A 26,444-nucleotide genomic window follows, 5' to 3' on the forward strand; every position below is an offset into this window, starting at 1 on the left:
AAGTTTTAAAAAATTGAAAAAAAAAGTATATGTGTGGTATGGCATTCGCGTGAGTTAGCACAGCAAATGCGCACATCGCAGGGTTTGAAAAAGACAGGTAGAAATGTTACGAAGTTCTGACAAGTATTAATTGAGGTGGAGACGACCGGAATTGAGTAGAATCAGACGAGTATGTCCAACTAGTATGAAAATAATGGGTGACCTCTCTTTATGAGTCAGTCTTCAGTTCTCTCCAAATGTTTGCAACGTAAACGGTTGGATACAAAGCGGAGCAGCTTCTAACAGTGTTGTGTCGAGCAGGGCGACATTAGATCCATCACCATAGCGGAATGTAGTATGAGTATAAAGCAGGATTTTGAGCAGGCTTGTCACTGGAGTGTGACCGCGTCATTTTCGGGTGTTGGGCTTCACCTCCGGATGTGTCCGACGTTGACGGTTTGGGAAGTGTCAACACTGCTCTAATCGAACTGTACATGAGCTGCGTCTAGAGTGCAAACTCGTTCATGGAGCACAAAAACCATCCCTAACTGTCGATTGGCTTTTCCATTTAAGAAGGCGATAATTCATCAACCGTCAACCGTCAGTTCATCACTGAAAGCAAATGGCTGCGTTAGTCACTGAAGCCTAAGCATTAGTCTTTGAGGATCTATTACATGTAGGCTAATGCTACTAAGATAAATGAAAAGGAAGATAGAGCTGCAACTATTAAAGCTTAAACTTTACCAGACCCTAAACACATTTGTTAGGGCAATATTATCTTGCTAATCAGTCTAATCCGTTAGTCACTTTCTTAAAGGCAGCGTATATGGCAATTACTCTTCTCAATTTGCAAGTCATTTTATCGGATGCGTTTTCGCATACCCCGTGCGGTCTCGTTGCCCCCGACTGCTGCAGATTCCTTTTTTCCTATATTCCTAGATTTGGTAGGAGGGCTTATGCTGTGACGTTTGTTATACCGAGATAGTTGTAAACTATACTACCGCCCAGTGCACCCTACGTGGAGGGATTCCAACCTCGTAAATCCCGCATGGCATGTACCACATGTAATCTGTGTTAATTATCTGCTTATTCATTCACGTGGGAGAAACAAGTGTATTTCTTCTTATTTAAGAAGATAAATGGAAACAGGCGAATGCAGCAAATCCGACACTATCCATCTAGTGTCCAAGCTGAACATCATACTTCGGTTATAAATGTATGGTGAAATTAAATAGATTTTCACATTGTTCCTAAGTGGGACATGAAAAATATAGATGCGCTTATTTTGCTGTTGTACAAAGTTCTTTTTCTTTCAATTTTTTATTATGACAAACAATAATTTACTTTAGTACTTATTATGCACAAGTTTCTCGATCGATAGCGGTTTGTATGTTTCGCGATGTTGCGACCCGATAAGGGCTGATAAGGTCAGCATACTCAACTGTTCGATACAATAACATCGAGTATCGGTGAAAGAAGTTCATAAATCTCTGACAAATGACTAATGCGCAAATGACTATTAGCGGGAACGATTGAACGTTGCGTAGAAAGGGAGCGAAAGGTTCAACGACGTTGGTATGTGGATAAGGCGACAGTAGGCAATGAAACACGAGGCAACAATGATAAGAGAGGACAACGATACACAGACAGAATCAGCAAAATTGTCAGATCTCGACGTCATGGACGACGTGATTCTCAGCTTCGGAGCGTAGCACTGGTTGATTACTGATAAAAAAAGATGATTCCAGCACGCGAAAAAGGCACCGGTGGGAGACGACGTAGTTTACAAAATGGAACACAGTTTCTTTAAGCCTCCTTTCTTCTTGCCTCCGACTTGAGCATGATCGAGGCCAGCAGCTGATGTGCCCATCGGTCCACCCTTCCGCCGCTTAATTTCGCGCATCAAATCATAGAACACCTAAATAAAAAGTTGAGACAACGACTTAGTTACAGCAACGTTCGCGTACATTAGATGGACTGACCTTATCCACGTTTTCTCTTCGTTTTGCAGATGTTTCCACATAGGGTACACCCCACCTCTCAGCTCTAAAAAATACGCTGTGTAGAAAGTACGGAGAAGGAGAAACGATACGGGACAATATACAATGTGAAAACCAAATACTCATGCACTGATTTCGAAAACGACTTATTTCTGTGTTAATTCTTTTCAGAAGGAATTAATAGTTGTAGATTTTCATAAAATTTAGTAGTTTTTGTTAGTATTCTTCGTAAGAAAATTCTTTTAAAACAGACTTCGCATTACTACTTACATAAATTTAACTTTTGATTTTCATTTCAACACGAAAGAAACAAATGCTTCTAAAAATTTGAGGAATTATCACCAACCAGATGACTATGGTAAGTTCCTACAATTCATTCGAAATACGCAACCCCCTCTCTCCCCATAATCCCACTTCTGAATCACTGGCAATACGACAAAGTCTGTAGCTGTTTCTTGCACTCTGTGAAACCCCCTATTATGGTTAACAGACGACGTAGCTTATGGCGTAGCTTATGCAATGTGTGATTATCAATCGGTGTCTTTGATCCAGCTGGGTTTTAAGCTACAGAACCGCGATTTCACTAGTCATACATCATATAGTCACTGAATCATTGATAGTAAAACTATGCAGTTGTAACAATTGTTGGCTTAGATAGTGGGAATGAGACCTACACAGTGCTGTGCTCCGACTAGACGTCAGAGAAAAATTTATAACGTGAAATGAAAAATGAGGCAAGATTAAAAGGACAAAAACGCCATATGGTCTCTGTTTCGTAATTCTAACAATTTAAAAATCTAGTCTACATTCCTAGTTTTTAAAGGGGACAAGATAATTCTTAAATTTTCCGAATAATGATATTTTGTCTCCATTTTTTCTTAAACACAAATCAGTGCGAACTTTAATATAATATCGATAACATGGTACTCTGGAGTAAGTGTACTCTGGAGAAAAATGAAAAACATATGAGGAAGAGTAGGCAATAGAAAAAAAAGAACTTGAAACATAAGAAATAACTCCGTTCCAACCTCTGTCGAGCCATTTCCAGTGGCACTACGCGTTCTTCGCGAAGATCAGCCTTGTTTCCCACAAGCACAATAGGGATTGAGTTGTCTGAATTCTTTACGCGCAGAATCTGTTCCCTAAAGCAAAGTACGTGTACATGTTTGATTAATGCGGAATCATCATCATTGCACCTATACAGGGTATTCACAATAGATGACTTATATCTCGATTCAATCGAAAAGGTAACAAAAAACGTGACTGTATATAAAGTATGTAGTAACTGTAAATTCGACATTTACATAAGCGTCAATACGCAGTCATTTGAGGCTCAAATGATCATTTCTCTGCCAAATTTCCGGAAAAAGTAAAGTACCTGAATTCCGTTGTTGCATCGAATGAATCCATATCCAAGATGGAGAAAACACAGATAAATCCCTCACCACTTCGATAGTAGTTATCTCTGTAACGAAGTCATAAATGTTGACGGATTTGCGTATGTTCATCACTTATGGAAAGAAAAAGGATAAAATATAGAAAGAGAAGCCCTTATAGACATGAAAGGGAGACTTCACAGAAAGGGGAAAAACAAAAACAATCAGCTATGACAAGATTGATCGACATCCACATTGACGAAGTATTGCATCGTTATGTCAAAATCTACCTACCTTATAGCTGAATAATCTTCCTGACCAGCTGTATCCAGAATGTCAATTGAACATTCCTCTCCATCTAGCACCACCTTCTTCCTGTAGGAGTCTGCTTTTGTTGGCTCATACTCTTCCACAAACTAAAACGTAAGTAATATGAGTTGAGTCTGGAGGTGTCAGGTTTAGCTTGTATGCTTTTCAAGAACTGGGGAGAAGACAATTTCGGGCCGTTAGCACAAACCTCATCATACATGAACTGAAGAGTTAGCGCTGACTTTCCAACGCCTCCAGTGCCAACCATAATCACCTAAAAAAACGTACTTGAACACTATGGAAATACAAATACCGCAATCAATAGGGCACAGTTGCTCAAACTTACGAAGAAAAGCCTCTACCGAAAACATATAAAAAGTTTACCGACGTGTTTTTCTCTTTCTTTCTCTCTAAAAAGGAATATGGTTGTTTTTTGAAATGCATCAAAATGCTAAACATTTTGAAACGAGAAAGTATTTCATTAACGATGACCCAGCCTTATTATCGCAGATTGGAGATTAGGATTAGTCGGCCTTTCTTGGAAGCCTTACACTGGTTGTAAACTTACAAACTATTTTGCATCGCATTCTTGTATAATGATAATGCTGTACACTACAGTAAGATGAAATAGAAGAAAAAAAAACGGCTAAAATGTCGTTTTGTTTAAGTGGAGCTTATGAAATTGAAGTTAGGATAAGAAATGTGTTTGTACCTTTGTTAAACAACTTTCCTGGTTCAAATTTTGTGACCCTGAGAAATACTATAAAAATATGGCAACTCGAATTCCGCTCAGAACTTGATGAAAAGTTTGATTGTTCTCCTGCATCCAGAAACGAAAATACTTTCATTTTCTCGAAACTGTTAGAGATGTTCTCAAAATCGTTCATAGATCGACTTTTCGTACTAGTTATTGAGAATTAAGGTCTCTCTCCCGTCATAGTTGATGGAAAACATACAGATGAAGTGAAATGACACAAATTTGTTTGTAGAAGCAGCTAACCCATGCAAAACATACGAGATGTGAGTAGTTTGATCAGCCCGGTGCAAAAGTGCATAAACTGTTCGCAGGAATGGCAGTTTCCATCAAAATTTGAACAGATGTGTCATCAGTGGGACTAATGTTTTGCCATGTAACGCTAGTGAATCCGTTAAGTAAATACTTCCATCTTTTTTTCCCAAAACAAGCTCTTCCGTATTTTGGAGTCTTCAACAAACATGAGTGGTTTTTTTCTTTCCAGATGGTATCACTTCGCGCAAAAAAACGTCACGTGGTAGCATAGAGACTACTTACTGAATATCTGTATATGGATTAAGTTGTCATTGGAAGCTCCAGTTGACAGCACTGGACTACTTCTATTATTTCGAGTATTTGTAAACGTTCAAAACACAACTCCAAAAAACTCAGAGATACAGAAAAATGAAAACAATGCAAACATACCTTATGAACTACAGGAGCAGCATTCGCCTGCTGAGCTGTACTTGCTTTCTTTTGTGCGGACATACCTAGAAATTGAGAATTCAATGAAGGAATTCCAAGAAATGGGAGTCTCAACTGAGAAACATAGGCCAGGAAAAGACAGAGAAAACGCGCGCGAGTTGTGTTGCGTGCAATGAGAAACGCGAGCGGAGCACGTAATCCGTTCGATAATTCCGCGATCACAGAGAGGATTTGGGTGAATTCGATTGGTGGAGCACATGATATGCATGATGAGGACGAGGAAAAAAAAACGAGGTTTTAAAAGTGCCTGCAGGATGCTGCAAAGTTCAAGGGCAGGTGGCCAGCTGCCTTTTTTCAATGAACACCCAGAACCTGGAGAAATTTCTAGCAGTTTGAGATTACAAATTCCATTTCCCAACTGAAATCACGTTTTTCTTTCCTGCTGCACCGAACTAAGTCTCAATAAGAAAGCACAGCAGAGGCTAATTTGTCTTTTCTTCTAGTCAGAAGGACGACGCGTCCACATTTAAATTACACATATCTAAAATATGAGACGCGTCCACATTTAAATTACACATATCTAAAATATGATAATAGCGAGATTTGCGGAGAATACAAGGAGTGAAGAGGGAAAATGCTGACATGAATGGTTTCAAAATGAGATCTACTTCTGTCGCCCAGAGGAAGGTAATGGAGATAGTATTAGCGGAGCGATTGCTCCACGCGGATATCCGCTAACATCACGGCAACGCGGCTACTGAGGTAGGCACAACGATTTGGGCTCTTTTGGTTTTAGTTCCGGGTGTAATATCTTAGGGGATGATGACTTGTTTTGGATGAGGCATTTGAGGGGATATATTGCAAATGTTCTTACTTTTCAGGCTCCGACGAAGGCGACAACGCCGAAACGTTACCCGTAATAAGGTTTGTTAACAGTCTTGACTGTTGCTTAAATTTGACAAGGTTATGGAGTCGTTCGTTCCTGTCGTGCTATAATATATTTAATAACAGACATTTTGTTCCCATCATACGTCATAAATGTTAGAGAAACTAGAACTCTATCTTGCATTGCTCGCTAGATAGAGGTAATGACCGAATGAGAACGACAGAGTTCGCAAACCCGTAGAGTGTACGTAGAACAATCGTAGGTGAAGAGAGTGAGCCACATGTCCTAGCTGAGAGTCGACGTAGAAAAATCCCAGACCTGGTCAGTATACAGAGGATGCGACGAGATACCAGTCCCCTCTTCCAGAACCTCTCTATATAAGTAAGAGTATTTTACGCGAACAGATGTGCAAATTTACAATACAATCAAAACTTTCTGATTGATGGTGCAATGTCGCGTGAGCAGTTACGTACAAGGCGACGCAGTTCTCAAGCGTTTGGATGTGGCCGCAAGCGCACTGTTATAATGCAGCCACTGGCCAGCTTGCGGAGTTCAACGAAGGTCCCTCTGCGCAAACTGATTTACTGTAGGTGGCAGTTTTGGAAAGAGTGTAATGCGGATGCGTGGGACCCGAGATAGATGTTTCCAAGTGATATAGCAGCAATAGCTCACAAGTGGATGTTCTCAGGAAAAAGGATCGACCCAGCAACCTGGTATGAATCTCATTTTTTTTAATGACGGAAATTCAGGACAAAGGAGAAGAAGAACAGAATTATGATGGAATGAAATGTGAAAATGGGTGGTTCTGGACGAGTTGGGGCAGAGCAGCATGAGCACGCCAGCTGAAGAAGGCGCGCAAGGGGGATGGGAATGGCACGCGCTTCGCTGATGAGTCACTTTAGCGGCTCGGAACCTCCAAGGACAGCTTCACATCGCTTTTATTCGCCAACGATATACTTGTCAGAAAATCGATGCTGACGCGAGCGTGAAAAAACGGTGAAACGGAAGTGCTGGATACCGTTAGCACGATCTCTAGATTCTACCTCACACACCCAATCATTCCTAACCCATGTCTTTACGCAGACATATGAAATGAAACAGACGGAGCTACCACGAATAAAATGGTTCATGTAAACTATGAGTTCACCAGGATTTCGTCTCGTGAAACTGCACAAAATGAACAACGTACGCGTCATCGACGCGGACGCTGCGTCACCGCACGTAGGCGGCAAGAAACGGGCTCGCATGCGGCGCTATAGCCATGTTCACATGCAAACAACTACGTTATATCCACCATTATCTTGGAGCAAAGTCAGCGTATAAGAAAGTTCTGGAATTCGGCTCCCTTCCGCTGGTAAGGTAAAGTTCAGAGCGTACATATTTTAGAAATATAACAGCGAAAACACAAAATATCACTCGCCAATCCAAGAGTCCAAGAGTCAGATATCTCACGAGCATCAGTTTATCCAACAAAACAACTCTTTGCACTCACTGGATTGAAGAAATGAAATGTCGTGGAACCATTGGTCGCATGATTCTATCAGTAGTAAACTTTATTCAGTCTCATTTCGTAACTTGATCGAGCGTGAAGTGTTGTGTCGCTGGTCAGACAGAAGTGACGGTCGCTCCTGAAGCCTCTGCTCAACAGATTTTCAGGAGCTTCGTGTTTCCGTTTCCTTCTTTTTCTGGGCACATCGTGCCGCAAGTGAACGGACTTCGCTTATGCGATAAGCGCTTTTGCTAATCGCAGGCGTTATCAAAAGAATTCGTTCTCTTTGGAGAATCAGAGCACATTTGGTGGGGATGTTTACGAGATAATCTATGAACTCCTCTCGGGATCCGAGAGGAAGAGGTCTTTCGGGGTATTTTCAGACATATTTCAAAAACTGTTCAAATCTTTTTTTAAACGAAAATTGTCCCCAGAAAGTTACGATATTCCGTGCCCTGAGCTTTTGCGGTTTTCCCATTTGAGAAGGCATAGGTTAGCCACGAAAAGCAGTTCTTGATGATTTCGATTCTTTTTCGAAAACCGCCCACCATTTTGATTAATATGAAGAATGGACGAGATATTGGTCCTCGGTGTGTGAAATAATCGTGAAAGTGGTTGCAGACGGTTCAAAAATTGAAAATTTCGAAAAATCGGGGTCTCTCTCAACAGCTATCTTTGCACCGAGGAGTATGACCTCAAATATGGAACGGATGTGAACGTTATAAAAGAGGAAAAAAGGCGGAAAAAAGAATATTGCAGTGGTTTTCCTAGCGTTGGCCGGAATCAACGGGAATTTCCCAGTGAAATCAATGGTGCAGAAAAATTATATCAACAATACCGAATGCCTATGCGATTCATTCAGGATCGTTAATACAACGTTGCCATTTTGGAGCATTCATCATATACACAACAATTTATTCAAAGTGAAAAAATAGAACAAGCTTTGGTAGAAGGAAAAAAATGAAAGAAAGGAAGTGAGGGATCCTCTCCTCAGTTCTCTTTATAGCATTAGACAAAAAAAAAACCGACCTTTCCTGAAGCAAAAATCCTTTGGATGGCCGACTACTTAACTTAGAAATTTGCTAAGTGCTAACTCCTTTGTAGAGCACAGTGGGAAAGAAAACTTGAAAAATGGAAACCCGAGAAAGTGGTCCCTTTGTCTTTTATTACAGTGTCGTGATTACTTATTGTTTTTGCTCTTTTTGGGGGAGGAGGGGTGTTAGCCTACCTCGAAAGGTCAAATCCTATAAGATAAATATATCTGATAGATCTCAAGTGAGAAGACGAAAAGTTCTTTGGTTGGTTTGAGATGCTAGTGACCGATGAGCGATTCGATCAAGTTTTTAGCGCATGACAAACGGACTCGGCCGTCACCTAACTTCAGGGATGAAGACAGGGTCAAGGACGCAGCAGAAGCATACATTTGAGAAGATAAACAAAACAGTGGTTAGAAAGAATTAATGATCCGATAAAAAATGGTGTAGGAGAGACGGCGAGGAACGAAGGTGAAAGCGCAAAGCAAGCGAGGAGAGCCCGGATGCGTTGTTGCCTGAGTGGATCGTTGTCGAAAAAGGAGAGAAAGGATGGTAGCAGGCGGCTGCGGCGGACGGGTGGGGCGACGTCCAACGCACTAACGCATGCATCGAAAACGACAAACTTGATTGACCCCATGAAATTGAGGGAATGGCGGAGATGCCGCTGAAATGGATGATGAGATCGGCAGCGAAGCAAACGAGGCTTCCCGTCACTAAACTTGTACCCTCTACTATCGATGTATGCATCACGCCCTCATATCGAAAAATCCCTGTGTAGCAAAAGAAAATGCTTATATTCGCTTAGTCGCAACTCTGAAGATGATGATCCTTTGAACACAAAAAAAAGAAAGAGAAAAAAAGAAGTAGTGACAGCAAACAAATAATCGGAAATATTATGCTAACCAGCGGGTACGTCGTGGTTTCAGATTTCTTGTTGTGCACTCTTTGTCTCGCCTTCGGCGGACAACAAAAATTTAAGGAAGACGTGCTTTCTGTAAATTTCTGCCACAGAATTATGTCTGTTGAAAGATTTAGCGATTTTCTTATTAAAGGTGTCAGTATTACGTTTTAAGAGTAGTCGAACTTGATTTTACATCAACATTAGTTCGACACCGCTACAAAATCGAAACTCTTTCCGTCTCAGTCCAATAGTTATCAAAGAATTTTCTTTCCGTTTTTTGGAGTAATTTCGCGGCACACACACGCATATGTACACACTAAGTTCCTTATTATATGGCATGATGTTTCTTTTCACTTCTCACTGAAATCTTTTGACATATGTTCACCTCAGTATTTCCTTTCATACAAAGAAATTTCCCTCAGCAAGGGTCTGAAGATTTCAACCTTTGTAGTTTTTTTTGCAAATCACTTCTTCAGCTTCATTTAAATATGAAATAAAGTTAATTTTTCTTTCTATGGCAAGAGTTGTTAACATACCCATATCCAGAGACCAGAGTCAGTACTAAATGTGATGCCCAAGATTGAAGGTATCTTCTAACCCCTCCTCATAAACGAGGTGACAATTTCGAGACAAAACGTTCAAAATTGCGTGCAATGTGAAAAAATAAGAAGCAGTGCTTTCAGACAATCTTAAGATTTCATTTGCTCCATTTTATAACGCGAGTCGAAAATATGCGAGTCACGTGGAATGGAGGTGGGGGGCAGGCAGATGAACAATGAACTAACTTACAAGGAACTGAGAAGAATAGAGACATCACCAAATTTGTGAGGTTCAGAATTCAGAAGAGCTGTAAAATTCTACCGCAATCCAGGTTTGAACTGGAGATTTTTTTGGAAAAGAATATAGTGTGGATCCCAAAAGCTTTCAAATAAGTATTTTATTTTTAGCGGTGCTTTTCAAATCAAATATTTCCCTCATTAGAGGCATTTGGAAATTTCAAGGTAATGACTATCACTCAGATTCCTCTGTTAATAAGAACAAAGGTTATGGTTCTTTTGAATATGATGCTTTGAGAATCTTCGCGTGTAAAGGCTCAGAATATAGCTTGAAATGACGTTTTAACGCTGATGATGAGTTAGGCACTCTCTGCATTTTGGCTACTACCCAAAGAGTTTTATCCAGGAGCATCGGCCTTAGTACATAGTTTCATCGCTCGACTCTTCCTTTTTCAAAAACGCGCACAAAATCTGCGGGTTTTTCGCCAGAAGCGTATGGCAGCGTACCAGCGTATCGTAGTTGTCCCCGAATCTGTCCAACAAGCTGAGCTCAATACACTTTCGATTGGTGCAGGACAGGGGCAGGAGCGCGAGTCCCAAGCAGAAAACGAGTGCGTGTCGCGGCAGCGTCCCGTGTATGCTCGTCGCGAGAATATTCAGCAGGAACTATGGTGCTGTTTTCCGGAAGCACTTTGCTGTGCGTGCATGTAAATCCACCCTTTTGGAGGTAATTGTTGGTTCTACGCAGCGTTTTAGATACCAGATTTCGAATCTTCCGAATACACGTCGTGAAAGGAGTGTTCTGAAGGCAGAACAAGCAGGTGGATTAAATGATGCAGCTATAATGGTACTACAGTTGTTCTCACACGACATTCACCTAAATAATGACCAAAAACATAAGTATGCGGTCAATCGATCGAACAGACGGGCAGGTAAGACCTTCTCTCCAAACCAAATCCGAAATGAATTGAGGAAAGTAGGTTACTAGAGTAGAGGTGTTCGGAATTTGTTTAGGTGATCTCAAATGACGATCTATTTCCGATACACAATCCAAAACACAGAATTATCGATTGTAATCCGTTCAAAGTAAGATTAGAATCGAATTCTCGTGCATTCAAAACATACCGAAAGCCTGTTTTGCGAGCGAAACACGAAATGACAAATAGCTGAAGCGTCATTGAGGGTTGGGTGATGAATTCGAGAAGTTTCGCGGGAGAGGGACCCTTGTTTAGACCGTATTTCACATCGCAGAAAGCAGCACAAAAGTGCTGTCTGTAGCGGGCAGCAATAACGGATATGTTTATATATATATATATATATATATATATATATATATAAACAAACGGTAATTTGTGCTGCTTGGTTTTAAGAGCGAAATGAAGCCCATCCAGAGTTTTCAGTTAGCCTTGAGAGTTCCAATGTGAGCAACCAGCACTGCATAGCTTACATAACGCGCGGCTATTTATCTCTTTCCTCACGGATCTGCACATAAAAACCACCAGCTACATATAAAAGAAGGTAGCGGCAATGACTAGCGAACAGTGAGGGATTTATGGACTTGCACTACCACCGCTTTTTGCAACTCTATAGACTACATGAACATGCAGGGTAGGCATTCCACAACGACTCTGTGCAAATCGGCAGAGTTGAGGTATACGATGAAGCTTAGAAATTTCAAATTTTACGACAGAGATCGATTAGCTTCTGCCTTCTGTTTGAACCCTATATGAGAACTTGATGGCAATTTCAATTTCCACAAGCACTGATTAATAGTATAGAGAGGACCTCACAAATACGTGGAAGGCTGGAATGTCACCATCGCTGTCGCTACACTAATCTGGGCGGTATGAAAAGCAATAGATTATTTGTGGGTATTTAAAATTATGAAGAGTATACATATGGGAAATAGAGAACGATCCAGAAATCCGAGAAGTTTTTGAAAAATGAGTTAGTAGAATAGGAGAATGCAGAACGCTGGGTTCGTTCGAGGCGACGTGTCTCTCTCGCTGCAGAGTCATGCTCGGCATCCGATCTACAAACAAAAAAGCACCCGTGGAAGGGCTTATCTTGGAACAAACGACGAGGCGACAAAAAGACGCTTCCATAGATGACGACAGCCAATCGCCAGCGAAAAGGGATGGAGAGCAGAAAAAAACGTCGAGGGGACACCGCTAAGAAATCACCACTCGTTCACGTTTCGCCGACTCAAGGACATTTCAAAAACACATGTAAGGTTGATGAGCGATAGAGATAGACAGCTAAAATTGATGCTACAAACGACAATGAGGGAAAATCAAGAGAACAAGCGGTGTGACCTTTCGAAAAAACAAATATCGCCTAGGAATGAAAACATTCCTTTCCTCATCCTAGATGAGATATACAAAGAAATAAAGACATGATTTGAAAAAAAAAACTCAGAAGAGGGACTGAGTTTGCGTAGAACAAATTATTGGACGACCAGCGAAACTTTCAGAAATCGAAACCGTTAGAAAAACAGCCAAATATTCAAAATGCCACTGTCGTCTTTTTCTCAAGTAGTGCTTAGTTTTCTGCTTTCTTCCAAACAGTTTCGTTTACTCAGGAAAAAGCGCCAAGTATCACCAGCGAGTTCAACATCGAAGAGCTCTGCTAAGTAAATTTACATAAAATTATACGATTATATAGATATAGGTGATAATTAGAAAAAGTAAACACACCATTGGAACATCGAACAAAAGCCAACGTAATCCGATGCAGCTGTATAACTCTCGGCGAAGCGTACTGTTGGATGGATGCAAAACAAGATGAGAAGATGAGAGCAAAATTCCGTTTCTTCGTTTCAAAAGTATTAGTGGAATTGCTCGAAAGAAAAAAAATCAATAAGGTAAGAATTAACATCGAGGAAGAAGTGTGGTGCGGTTCTTAAGGACAAATTGATTTTCATGTGAAATTTATCATCTATATCGACTATATATTAGATTGGAGTACTATAGTTGTCATCTAAATGTCAGATGCATTTCAATAAACCGAATGCTAAAACCGGAACAGCATCCAATTCCGAGCCACTAACGCTATAAAACCAAGAAGATTTCTTTTCCGCATATCTTGGTGCGAGTCTCCCATTTAATTCTAATTTATCGAATATAATTTTCGCCGCTTATTCACTAAAGGGAAGGAAATGTTCACTGGTTATTTTTGTGTACTTTTAGCTTCGCACTTCGCCTTTCTATGTTGATTTCCGACTAACGTTATTTGTCCTTAATCGATTTGTCAAGAATGAGGGAAAATTGGCACATTATACGATATCTAACGAATTTGCACTGCTTTGACAGACCTTTCTTCCCAAATCTGGCAGCACTTTCCTGTACGCGACTCATTTCGTGCGCTTTAGTATGTATGTGCTTAGTTGGTCACGCCATGTTCACTTGAAAACAATATTTCGTGAACCTGGTGCAGACTCAGTGCACAGACGAGCCAGCAAGGGATGAAATATTTGATGGTTCAAGTTACGACTACAACAACACTTCTATGCCGGTGAAGAAGAAATAAGTGACGAAAAGTCGTTTCGAGGCATAAAACTTCCATTTGTCATCCTATGAGGTGCTTTAAATTCGGATTCGAAATACGGAGGGTGTTCAGGTCCAATGATCAGAAAAGATATATCTTTATGCTCATTTTGTCGCTTTATGTAGAGTTTAAATATTTACTTTCTAGGAGACTGTTGAGGAAGTGAGTGGTGCAGTGCTAGGAAACTACCTCTATGCCTCCGCACCATCAATAGTTCGAAGTCGCTCAATGCCAGCTAAGCCTTTCGTTTCCGTTGCTCGAGAAGTAGGTACCAGATATGATATGTGGGAGAATACTAAGTCCATTGGTCAACGCGATTCATCTTATAATCCAATCTAATAATTAGAGGGGTTCATAAACCTCTTTGATTCCGAATTTAAGTCAAATGCGTTAGCGCATCGCAAAAATTATTCACCGTCAAGCACGTTATCGTCCTTTCGTTTTTTTTCTCCTTCTAAAAGTCATGGGAACATATGTGGAGAAGAAGAAATTCCAAAAGAAGGTGAAATAGGTAGTAAAAGTGGTTTCAAGTGCTCGTTTTGACTCATGTATATCTATTTTGGTGCTCTGACGGAACTGGTTGACTCACGCAAAAAGCGAGTTCGCCTCGGAACCATTTGTAGTGGGGTCGTGAGTCATAGGATTGGGGTGATAAGCAGAGACGACTACTTTGATAATGCTGCAGTTAATGCGGAAGTGAGGATGACTAACTGCGAGTCACGTCGAGCAGAAACAGTGTTTCCCCAGGAAATATTTAGATAACCTCGGGAATTCAGTAGGACATCTCGTCCTTCCAGTGGAGTAACTTAGACATGAATATTTCAAGTCATCATAGTTAACTTTAAAAGTAGGATCAGAAAGAGGCCACTGGTAAGTAGGATCTACAGCGGTTCTGTTCAGGAGCTGCGGCCCAGGTCGCTTTTTTGAAACATGTTCGGGAACTTTATGTTGACCTCATCGCTATATCCTGTGGTAGAGTTCGAGCATCTCAGGGGTCTCCCTTTTCCGCTGCCATCATACGTACCTCTGGAAATCTCCTGTACCAAATTTTAGACCAAAACACTGACGCATTACTGCCGTTATAACTGAGTTTAAGTCTTTTGGGCCATTCAGGTTGTTTTTGATCACGTGTGGAGCTTCAAGCGATTCAGAAATATAAAAATGCCTTGCCTTGGTCCTTATCAAGGGGATGTGCCAATACACACGACTTCAACTTAAAACCATTCGTGGTTTACGAACACGTGTGCAGCCTTCCAGTGAAATGCGGGAGAAAGCCGTTCTGTCAAGTGAGTGGTTTGTCCCCCCAGACACGTCTGCTACAAATTTATCGACTCCGAAGAGATGAAAGGATTGCTTGGGCCTAGAGCGATTTGGAGCCATCGACTAAGTCACAGTCAAAACTCTCACCGACTGCGCCACGACCGAGCAAGCAAATAAATCAACAAACTAAATAAATAAGCAAGTGAACACCTGCATCTGCAGTGTAGCAGATATTAGCGAAGCCGCACTTCGAATTCTACACATAAAGTAGATTTGTCAGTCATAACCGACGGAAAACCGGTTACGAATGGAATTATGGCATTTCAACGTAACTGGAGCGGTTTCTGAATGACTGGGAATAAGAGTAAAACACTGTTGAAAATTGAAAACGGTTGTAGAGACAACCATAAACTACACTGAAATCCATGAACAAATAGTAATTTTGCGAAGAAACCGGAAGAAAACTTTATTCTGATCCTTCCAATCATTCTTGATGCAAGAACACGCGCTATTATTGTAGTTATGTCCAGAAGCATTAAAAAAACCTCCCTGGCAGGTGCTTTTTCGCAGTAGGCAACCAATCCCGAGCAGCGATCGCATTGGCCATCTAAGCCTGATGATCCCTTCGGCTTTCCCTCATCCCTCGGTGACCGTCTCAGCCATACCCTGTGCTTGATGCTTCGCTAAGCGCGTCTATCCCAGGCTACGAAAACCTGAGTCCAGTCCTAGGCGTGTAGTTCTCAAGAGGTTTGAAGAAGTGTAAGGAACGAGCCGAAAAAGATCAGTTGACAACTTGAGAAGGGGCTATTTTGCTGCTTATAAGCCTAAAAACGTTAATGGCGAAACAGATACAAAACTGGAGAATAGAGATAAATTTATGTGGTGTGGGGAATGGGGAAATTTCAAGAAGAAGAAGAACACAGAATGCGCAAAAATGGGTTCGAACAGGAATCAACAAAAGTACTCAAAAGGTTGTTTTCCTGCTGTCAATAAACAGTTTTTAAAAAGAAAGTTCACAGAGGAGCAAATGGGACAGACGTGGCAGTCGAAGGGACCTTTTAGCTTCGCGTCAAACGACTAATAGGATAAGTGGTTTACGGACGATGGATAATAGCTTTCCTCGAAGCATCGATGCCTCTTATTCTATGTGTAGCAGGCAAGTTGCAACAAGAAATGTCTGGAGTCGCAGAATGCAAGGAGAAATTCCTTCTGTATGCTTCCACAACAAAGAAATATCAGAACCTTCCGATAAAATTGCATACTTACAGCTCAAAATGCTCAATTCAATGAATGTATACAAATTTACATTCCAAACTTCCAAAGCGCATAAGGACAAGCCTGAAGTCTGAAACCATAAGAACCTCCTTGAAATACAGAATTTAGGTGTTCCGATTGCTGTTTCTAGCCATCTCCTAGTATAAAATAATTCCAATAAATTATCATGGATTTGAACGTCCACATGTGTACTACACGAACATAAAGCGGTTCCGTACAAAACACTCTCAAGCTGATGGAATTTTTCTGAAAAATACTGTTAGAGTGCACTGACTGATTGGAAAATCTTAACGCGAAATGTCCACCAGGTGTGCAATGGCGCTCTCAAATAAACAACGCTATAAACTCGTCCATGCAGCTCGGAATTACACTAGTTTCCACATTGACAGCTATTCTCTGGGCACTTCATCGTTGTTCGGCGATTTCCGGTTCGTATTTGCTCTACTCGGTTCAAGTAATCGGTACCTGTAGAACACTCAGGACCTCCACCGTACCGGGTGCTGACATTAAGAGACTATATGTACTGGACGAACAATTCTAGAATTCGTCCTCGGATCTTTCCTGGTAGTAGATGAATCAATTTGGGAATAGTGCTACAGCATTTTCATTTTTCCGCCTTACTTAGCAATTATTCAAAATAAGAAAATAAGAAGTACGATAACAGGCAACTGGTTCATTTTAGTTCTATCTAAAAAATTCCAATTCTTCCGAATGAATGACCTCGTCCCTTTGTCGGCAGATTGATAGAAAAAGGAGCTGTACAGTGTCAAACGAAGCGTACAGTACCCTTTTCGAAGGAAAACGTCCTCTATTGTTAAGTGCAATCGACTTCTCCTACGACAGGAGAAAATTCTTCGGGATGTCTGTAAATCGATCAGTGCTAAAAGAGCAAGGGGTTTTCTTCTTGGACAAAAGGAGGGGGTTTTTTTTTCTCCATTCCTGGGATAGAAGTGACTTGAAATGTTTGGTCCTTTTTTCAAATCAGAGTACTATTTATCTATTTATTCGTTTATCTTTATCACGAACGTGATACTACTTAATTAGCTCAATAGCTGCCTTTTTGTGTCTTATAGCAATGCTTATCTGTCGATGATTCATAATGTAACTTAAGTTAGTGCAGTCTGGCGGCCGAATTTGTAGTCCTTAGGTTCGCAGTAGCAAAAAATGATTCATTGGACAAAGATGTTTACAGGCCAACCGAGTACTTCTTTGTGTTAGCATGTACAGGACATCATAATAGTCTACTCTGCCCTCAATGTACCATATAAATAGCCGTAGGAAGTTCATTGTGCCATTTTTCTTGCTTTTCATGTTGTTTATAATTTTGCTAGCTCTTCTTGCCTTCATGTATTGCTTGCCTTTATTACTGTTAATCATCTGCCCGCTTTGCTTGCCTTAGTTACTGTTAATGTTATGCTTTAATTACCTAAGTTTGAGGTGGTGCTGAATAAAGTTGCTGAGTAATATCCCGCGTGGCACATAATACGAGACCGTCAACTACCGAAGCCCAATACAAGTCCTTCAACAGTACAATCTTATCGTTGCACTTCTGCTCCCGCTTTTCCACTCATTTCATCATTATTCTTCTAGTAAAACCAGGTGTTTTTCAATGGTTCCCTGCATAAATCCAGTCACCTCAGTGTTTGTCCACTGGTTCCAGTGTGTGCGTGACCCTCACGCAAACACACGTCCCATACCATACTATTACCAGAGCCTCTTTGAATGGCGAACTCATAGTACGCAAGGACGTATTTGAAAGCACAATTGCATAGGGATGACTCATTTTTCGTGCATTCACATCCAATCTCCTTCTACAGATTACATTTTTGTAATATTCAATTTTTTATTTGTATTTCGCACGGTACGATTGCCTATTCAAGAAGAGTATGATAAATTTAATTGGATACGTAACCACTAAGAAATAACATGTAACCTCTACTTTAACACAATATCAAGTAGAATCTCGTATTTGATACTATGTATAAGCTGACTGAAAGGGAAGATAGCGTGGGGAATTTTAAAAGGAATAACGAAAAATCATGGAAGGTTCTGAGGAAAAAAAAACAATGAGGATTCCTCCCAGATTCCGATTATGAATCTACGAATAAACTTGGTGTCGACGTCATAATGTCCTGCGAATGACAGTCGCTCAGATCTTCTGCACGTAGGGGAATGCATAATTCAAATCCGTAAGTTTCTTGTTCTTATAACCCTCACCAATCCAATAATATAGTGTGTATGAATAAGCGAGGAAGAATTCGAGTAGTCGAGCGACGTTTTTTCTAAGTCGATATTTTTTCTAGGAGTATTACCCGAAACTAGTCCGTCTCTCACTCGGAACGATGTCGAAGAACTCATCTAAGAAACACGTTGAGGGCCATAGAAAATTGCTTACGATCATCGCTGAGACGTCTCCAGTTAGCTCCAGTTGTTTTTATCTTACGATGGTGAGGATATCCACCAATGAAGAAGATGAGATCTATGGATGAGAATCGAAATCATGCTATCCGAAACGACAGTGTCCCCCTCCCCAACATGCATTTCTCTGCCGTGCAACATTCGCTTTTGAACAGAAGTGTATCGCAATGGTATTTTTAAAAGCTCAATTAGGCATGGAAACTACGTGTTTTTTAGGAGCCATACATGCTTCACATTAGCCTTTCCTAAAGAACCTCACATTCTCAACGCATGCTATTTTATCGCACAGAGATCTGAGGACCGAGAAAACCTGCTAAACTTGTTTCTCCAGAAACTGGGCATATTCTTACACTTTCGGTCGAGGATAATTGAGGATCGTAGCCGTAGCTTCACCACTTCCGCAATTCTCAGCCAAATTTTTCGTCGTCGAACGTTCGAGTGCGATTTATTTCAGCTCACATTTCACGTTCACAGATGAGCCAGAAAGCACCGTTAAGAACGAAATTAGCGCAATCTACGGGTATCCAATTTGAGGGGAGGAATTGAAACAGCAGTTGAGCGAGCGAAGCACGAGTGAGTGCCGGAATTGACCCACAAAGAGGACAGCGCGGCATCATGGAAACATTTAGCGACGGAGTTCGGAGTGGAGCCGGACGCTAAGAAAAAGTGTTGGGTGATTTCGGGTAAGACGCAATAATAGGTTGAGTCGTCATGTTTCGACAGAACTTTCTCGATGCAGTCATGTACATGCACAGTACTCTTAGATTCAGTTAAATTCATTTGTTTTATGGTTTTAAGATTTTGTGAACTCCAAAGGATAAATTATTGTGTACCGACCTGCTTTAAAATCCGTAACCGACAAGAGAAAACTGTGGTAATCGACGAATAGGAGCAGTTCTTTCTCTGGAGGAGAAAAAAACAATCGAACTGCTTTCTGCTTTACCCGTAATAGAACCACAAAGCCGCTACTATCAATCTATCTGTCATCTTTAGAAAATTTCCATACTGGAAAAACTTTTCTAGAGATAACATATCCAGATATGGAGTCAAACTATTAGATCTGAAAGGATAGTCAGGGCAAAAGGGTGCGATCCAATAAAAGTCAGAAAGTCAGGAATAGACATGACATTAATTCAAAGAGGGATGAAATTTGAGGAAGGAACGTAAGGAGATCTTCAAATCTTTCAAATTCAGATCCTTGCTTAGAGAAAGGCAACGCGCAGCACCAGACCTCATTGTTCGTGAGTTCACCAGAAGCGAATTCCTGGATGAGAAGAAGAAGGAACAATTACAAAAACTAAGTTCAAGCTAGAGTTCAGCCTAGAGCACTATAGGGCCACAGCCGGCCTACAGTGTCCATTGGTTTCCACCCCCACTAAATTAATAAATATGTAAACATAATTGTTTCTATAATTTTCACTTCTTTTACATGCTAAAACCACTGCCGGTGAAGAGAAACGTTTCGCATAAAAGTGAATGTTCCATTGACGGCGATGTGAGCACATAAGCTTTTGTGATTCTTCTGTTAAGCAAGCACCTGACGTTTCGCATGATTCCCGCATCGATCTTTCGGGAGGGAATCGTGTCGCACACTTGACGGCTAATCTATGTGGAACACTAACCAGCGCACATGCGATGAGACGTACGTTTGTGATCGCGTCCGCGATAGAGAGCTAAGTGAGTTGTTTGGTGTCCATGAAAGTTAGTGGGGTAGGAAAGTGGTCGATGTAAAGCATTGCTAAGGCGAATAAACCCTTTAGGAGGCTAAGTACATTAGACTGACTATTCCTCCAGAAGACAGGAAGAAGCGGTGTTTCATCGCTGGCAACGGTGCGACATCCAGGTGCAAGCTCTTCAAGTATCGTTAAACTTCGGAAGGTTCAAGCTCTTCAAGTACCGTTAAACTTCGTAGTTAGGGCATACTTGCGTTTGTCCAGGCTTAGGAGAATTGGACGCATTTGCACCGAAGAGGAAAGGGTGTGAAAAAATGAATACAAACTAGAGTTGTCGGTCATTACTTGTTCCCCTGTCGAGAAACAAGATCTGACCTCTCACCTCTTCAGGACTACATTTTCACCGTGTGAAGGGAGTTTGGGATTTTCGAGTTAGTTTCAGTATTTCAAAATTAGTTCAGATTTTTTTTTCGGAATTTTTGTAGTGAATGTGGCACATAAAAGAAATAATTGACGTCATTCACGAAACTACATTGACCTGAACCTGTCTGAATGCGCTTCCCGAACTTCGCTCAGTGGGTCAAAGCTTTTAGAAGTTCTATAATAGTAGAAAGAAGAAATACAAGAGAAAGCAAACAAATAACCTGGTCAGGTAAGGTAGTAGCGCTTGCAAAATCTAAACAGTAATTCAATTCAAAAAATAAGATATCAAACGCTGAAAGTGGTGTAAGTTTTTTAGATGGTCCCTTCTTTGAGGTAATAGTTCTGAGTGGGAATGTTAATGAAATATTCCCCATAAGCGCAGTGCAGCCGTGAAAAGCCAACTTCGCGATCGTTTTTCCTCTAATTTAAACCGGAGACGAAAACACTAATGGATTTCTGAGCTGAATCGTTAAACATTTTTCGGCTCGCTGATAGGATTCTCTAATATTCTCAAACGACTTTTAAGAGGAAGACGTGACATCCTTCCACAAATCAATAACGATTCTTCTTTTAGAATCGGAGATGGAGCTTCAGAAGCTGTAAATTAGACTGTGCTTTCAAACTATGAGCAATTTTTAACGAACAAACAAACATACGTTATTCGTTTATTTGTTCGAATAGGCCCACAAGTGCATCAAGAGGAAGGAAAAAGATTCGTAGTCTCGAAACATGCGGCGGGTTTCCGATGATTTTGTTGCTACAAAAAGTGAGAAGTCCTGGAGAATGACATTTTTCTGAAGTTCAGCACGCTATGATAAAATGGGACCCTACCGGACATGGAAGAGTAACTTGGAGAAAAAAATGGGAGGGGTATGAGCAGCATAACTTATTAATTTGGCTTCATTCGCTACAATTTGCCGAGCGATAGAAGCATGTCTTTATCCAATAATAAATTTTTGGAAAATGAAGAAAGAAAGGAAAGAAAACCCAGCTATTTATTTCTTTGTTTGCTTATTTTTATGCAGCAAAGCTATGCTATAGATAGTAAAAACAGGGAAATTTGATGAAGTAGATATTTTATCACAAAAAAGTTTAGTAATTTCGGTTAATTAAGGCCTGACGAAGGAGAACCATCCAAAAAAAAAACTCGCCTAACATCTGAGAAAACAGACGAAATTTGAAGGAGCGCTTCGAGAAAGCTGAGCTCTCTGTTATGAGCCTCGACACTTGCAATCTAATCCTCAGCTCCCCGACTGCACAAGAAAAAAATCGTACAGCTGACGTGCAGCAGTAAACTCGTCCATAACCGCATGCCGCCATTACTTCCTCGCTCACAGACTCGAAACGATCGAGGTCACGGAAGAGTGCGCGACACTTGTCCAAGGGCGCCGCGCTGCTCCGCGGTAGGGTCAAGTAATTTGTTGGTAAATGGTTCAGAAATGCTTTTGTCAGACGTGGGAATGTGCCGATTCGCTGTTTCATTTCATTTCTGCCCCGAAAGTCCCAATAAGGTGCACGTTGAGGGCGGTAAAAATGCACCTGGACCATCAGGCACTTCCCCAGTGCTGTCTCCTCTTTAAAAAACCATTTAATGCGTGAAACTGCGTTCTTTCCATTGCGTGACCAACATTCATCATGGCGTAGTCTATCAGATATTGAATTTTTTTAAAAAGAGTTGCCTTGAGGCTATCTGTCTTTCATATGAACTAGTCTAAGGAACTCTCGATGTGATTTTTCCGTTTTCAGGTGTGTCACAAGTGAATCCTCGATATTTTGAAAAAAAAGACGTCAAAAACTAGACTGACTAGAACCCCTAACGTAATTCCCGCTAACTTTTGTAGGACTAGTTGTTTGCTGGTTTTACTAAAATGAGTACAACTTCTGGTGCGCATAAAAAAGCGTTTAATCCATCTTCAATTTTTCAACGAGGACAGTAGGAATTCACTTTGAAGTCATCTCTCTTATGAACCTCATCCAGTTACCGCGATGAAATATGATTTTTAACCTAACTAACCTTGATCCAGTTGAGTCATCGTCATGGAACGGAAAGAATGCAACTTTGCGCGCAATTTGTTCTTTTTTTGAAGAAGTAGAGGTTGCATGTGCGAAGTTAAATCATTGGACAGTGTAGATTCGATTCTGATCACTCGACATCTCATACATCAATGGGCACTAATTCCCAAATTGAGGGTCAAGGTCGTGGATGGAGAAGAAGCCGAGTGGGTTGCACAGGCAGAACTTTGGATTGACTTCAATGTTGTCCTGAGACGACCATAAAAAAGGAGACCCGTTGATGTAAACTCTTCTCCGGTTGTTTGTTGTACTGAGACAGAGAAAAAGTGGAAGAACAGAATTAGTTCTTTCTTTTTTTCTAGTTCTAATTAGTGTTTCTGAGGAAAATAAGGGTCATTCTGAGTTCTATAGAACGTCTATAGAATAGACGTTCTATAGAACTCAGAATTTTCTATAGAAATCTATAGAAAATTCCATAGAACGTCAGAGAGCCTACGAAAGTATGATATCTCTTCTTTTTGAATTTTCACATATTTCTCTTCTTTCTTTCTTGTTCTATTTATATTCTTATCTATCTCTGTGTAAACATGACAATGTCGGAAACGGCGCTGGCACCAAATTGTTAGTTTCATAGGTTCAGGTGTTGATAACTGCTAAACAGCAATTTCCGTTATTGCTGTCGAAGTGGTGAGAAGCGCCTAAAGTCATACAGAATCGTTCTTTAAGCCGTCGCCCAGACGACCGCACAAAAGTCGCGAAACTGAAGCCGTCGATCAAACATCAAATATCCCGGCGCTGGGAGTTGAAATGCACGTCCGGAAAACTGCAAGGAGCAGCAACAGGTTGCAAGAAATGTTCGGAGTGACAGACAACTGAGTTAAGTACATGTCAGGCACATTTGAGGGTAAGCATGCCGAACGAGGTGGCACGAAAAGACTTTCGGTAGACGAAAAGAGGAGTGCTCTGTGAATTCTGTGGTCGATTTCATTAAAAAGTGAATTCAAACGCAAAATCCATCAATTATAGAGTGAAATCCCTGCGTCAGTGTTTTGTTCAGTGTTCTGACAAGGCCAGTTGCCCTCAAATGCAACTGAGATTGGGAAATGTGGGAGTAGATGGATTAAATAAGAAGTAACTAGTAGTGACGATGTCTGTATGAGTGCAAAGGAGGAATTATAAAGAAAAGTTGAGGACCAACAATAGCCCCGATTCCGAAAGTAATGGATTTCTTTTGGAATGCGACAATAATCGAGAACATTGCAAGAATAATCAGATTAACGCGGACGAAATGGCTTCCAGCAAAAAGAGGCATTTAGAAAGTTTTCTATTCAACACTAGAAAAAGAAGCAATACTGTCGTCACGACCTTGAGTTCAACGTGCATCAGTTTTGACATCTCAAATGGAGAACGACGCAAAATCCCTCCTAAAAAGCGGCAACCAGCAGCTAACGATGAGCGAATCCCGAATCCAGAAAGGTACTTTATGCAGTAAGATTCTAATTTCTGAACGTACGGTGGATGCCCTCTATGGCTGAGAATTCTTGGTAGAATTTCCAATCGTAGAAGCTCAAATTAAGGGAAATAGATTTGGATAAAAAGCGAGAATCGCTTCGTTCTTTTCTCACTCAGGGATGCGCTACGATCCGGTTCTGGATTGGAACATGATGACTCACATATAGACATAACAGTACTCTGACTTTTGGCCTTTTGTCACTACTCGCTTAGTTCACAACTCGAAAACAACAGAATAGTTGTTTTCAGGATGGCTAGTGATCCTATTCTTATTCCTGATTCTGATTCTCTCCTCCACTCATGCAGGGACCATTGTGGTGTTAAAACATTTCAAAAAAATGAAAGCAACACGAAGGACGAGGTTGAAAATATGAAGCATTAATCGATTATTAAAAAAGGAACCTTCCAAAGATTTGGACTTTCGATAACACTGGAAACTCTGCTACTGCTAGAACGAAAAGAGATACATGTTTTGGACAAAAGGAACCTATATGGAGGGAAATTTTGCAGAAGTCAATTTAATTTTCATTTGTCATTTCCTCTAATACAGCGCTGTCGAATACGTTAGTTTTTTTTGCGTCAAATGAATGACGCATACATACATAGCTCTAAATATTTCTTTTTTTTTAAATAAAAATGATGGTATAATCCCAAAGGGACCCTGCACACTCGGCGAGTTTGCGATCCACAAATATCCAGGTAGTCGAACGGTACTACTGCACCAGTACATACCAAGAGCAGAGAAACAACAAACAAAAGAAGCTTATAGAGTCTTCTAGGCTTTGTCAGCTGCAGTTCGAATGAGGCAGAGGGAGAGGAGAGAGTAGCGAGAGTAGCAAATCAAACAAAAGCTACGATGCGTCCGCTAAAAGCAAAACGAACAGTCATTACCTACCTTCTAAGTCCTTTTCGCAGACCCGTTCCTCACCAGAAATGAAATCGATCAGCCATAACACTCTGATCTTCAGCCATGACCAGACTCGACGGAAGAAATCCACGACGACGTTCATGTGGTCAGCTGATCAGACGAAAATGATGGCCGAGTGAAAAATGTCTCTCTTCGAATAACGACGGTCGAATTTTTCGGACGGGTTGTAGGTGTGATTAGTACGAGAATCCGTTCTCGATCAGACCTACACGTTCGCAGTATCTGGCAACGCGTGACAGACGAACACCCAGACGTGGTGCCGAAGTGGGGCGGGGACGTCGGAGCGCGGAAGAGCGAGCGCCGCACGCGACCGTCCTCGGAGTGACCGTGCGGGAGACGACTGTGCCGATCTAATCAGTGCACATCTTGTTCGCCTGTTGTGCGCTTGGGGAAGTTGTTCTCGCAGCTCGGAAGACGATATCGCCCGTCTATCGGATATCGCTCACGTCATCGGCTTACGCACCTACGTACGTCGCCTAGCGACCACGAACGCTGAGCTGAATGTTTGCCAATGCTTTGTTTGGTCTCGTAACTAATCCTAGCCCTTAGTGGCGAGAACTCCTTGAGTGGCTCCATTCTCTGCCGTGCCTCGAATCCATTTCTAAACATTTCAAAACTAAAGCACGTCAACGAAATGATTCACTTATTACTCATAGAACTTGAATGACTCTATTCTCTTAGGATCACATGCGAATGATGGGGAAGCAGGATATTTCTAGAAGTCTTCTGAAACAGTGCGTGCATGGTTCTGAAGGATTTCCGAACGTATCTTTTACTTTCGCAGCCTTAACATTCACAGTATAAAATATTTCTCACCATTCCTCCGTCCTACATAAATGCACCACCTTGAAGCTTACCCACGGAACTTTGTCTGCCCTTAGGTTTATGGATTCTTTCCACGCTGGAAATTTATTTTTAGTTCCAGCCCAGTGCACTTGAACAAGTAGAGAAGCCCACGATAGTACGTCTAAATAGCGCTACGATAACAGATGTAGTAGACCATTTGAGTCCGTGAGAGAACCACGAACGGTGTTGTATGGATGCAAAATCGGAAACACACTCAAACAAGTCCTTAATGGAAATAGAGTATGCACATCGGAACGAACATTCGAATTTTTTGAACAAACTTTCAGAAGTCCCAATGAAACAAGAAGAAACCAATAGAAAACGTAACCATAGCCTTTTCGAGGAAGACTACGGTCGCAATT

At 41.1% G+C, this 26,444-nt stretch overlaps 1 protein-coding gene across 1 annotated transcript; it reads right to left on the reverse strand.

Annotated features, from left to right (window-relative positions):
• Nucleotides 1-1,762: 1,762 nt before the first annotated feature.
• On the reverse strand, nucleotides 1,763-25,318 carry RB195_010816 (uncharacterized protein; the record flags this gene model as incomplete). Its single annotated transcript, XM_013445886.2, has 8 exons — nucleotides 1,763-1,897; nucleotides 1,962-2,025; nucleotides 3,008-3,121; nucleotides 3,358-3,444; nucleotides 3,650-3,771; nucleotides 3,873-3,938; nucleotides 5,103-5,167; nucleotides 25,204-25,318. 8 exons carry the CDS (start codon nucleotides 25,316-25,318, stop codon nucleotides 1,763-1,765), a joined length of 768 nt encoding a protein of 255 aa, XP_013301340.2.
• Nucleotides 25,319-26,444: the final 1,126 nt, after the last annotated feature.

Source organism: Necator americanus, chromosome III, assembly GCF_031761385.1.
Source record: "Necator americanus strain Aroian chromosome III, whole genome shotgun sequence".
Taxonomy (NCBI): domain Eukaryota; kingdom Metazoa; phylum Nematoda; class Chromadorea; order Rhabditida; family Ancylostomatidae; genus Necator; species Necator americanus.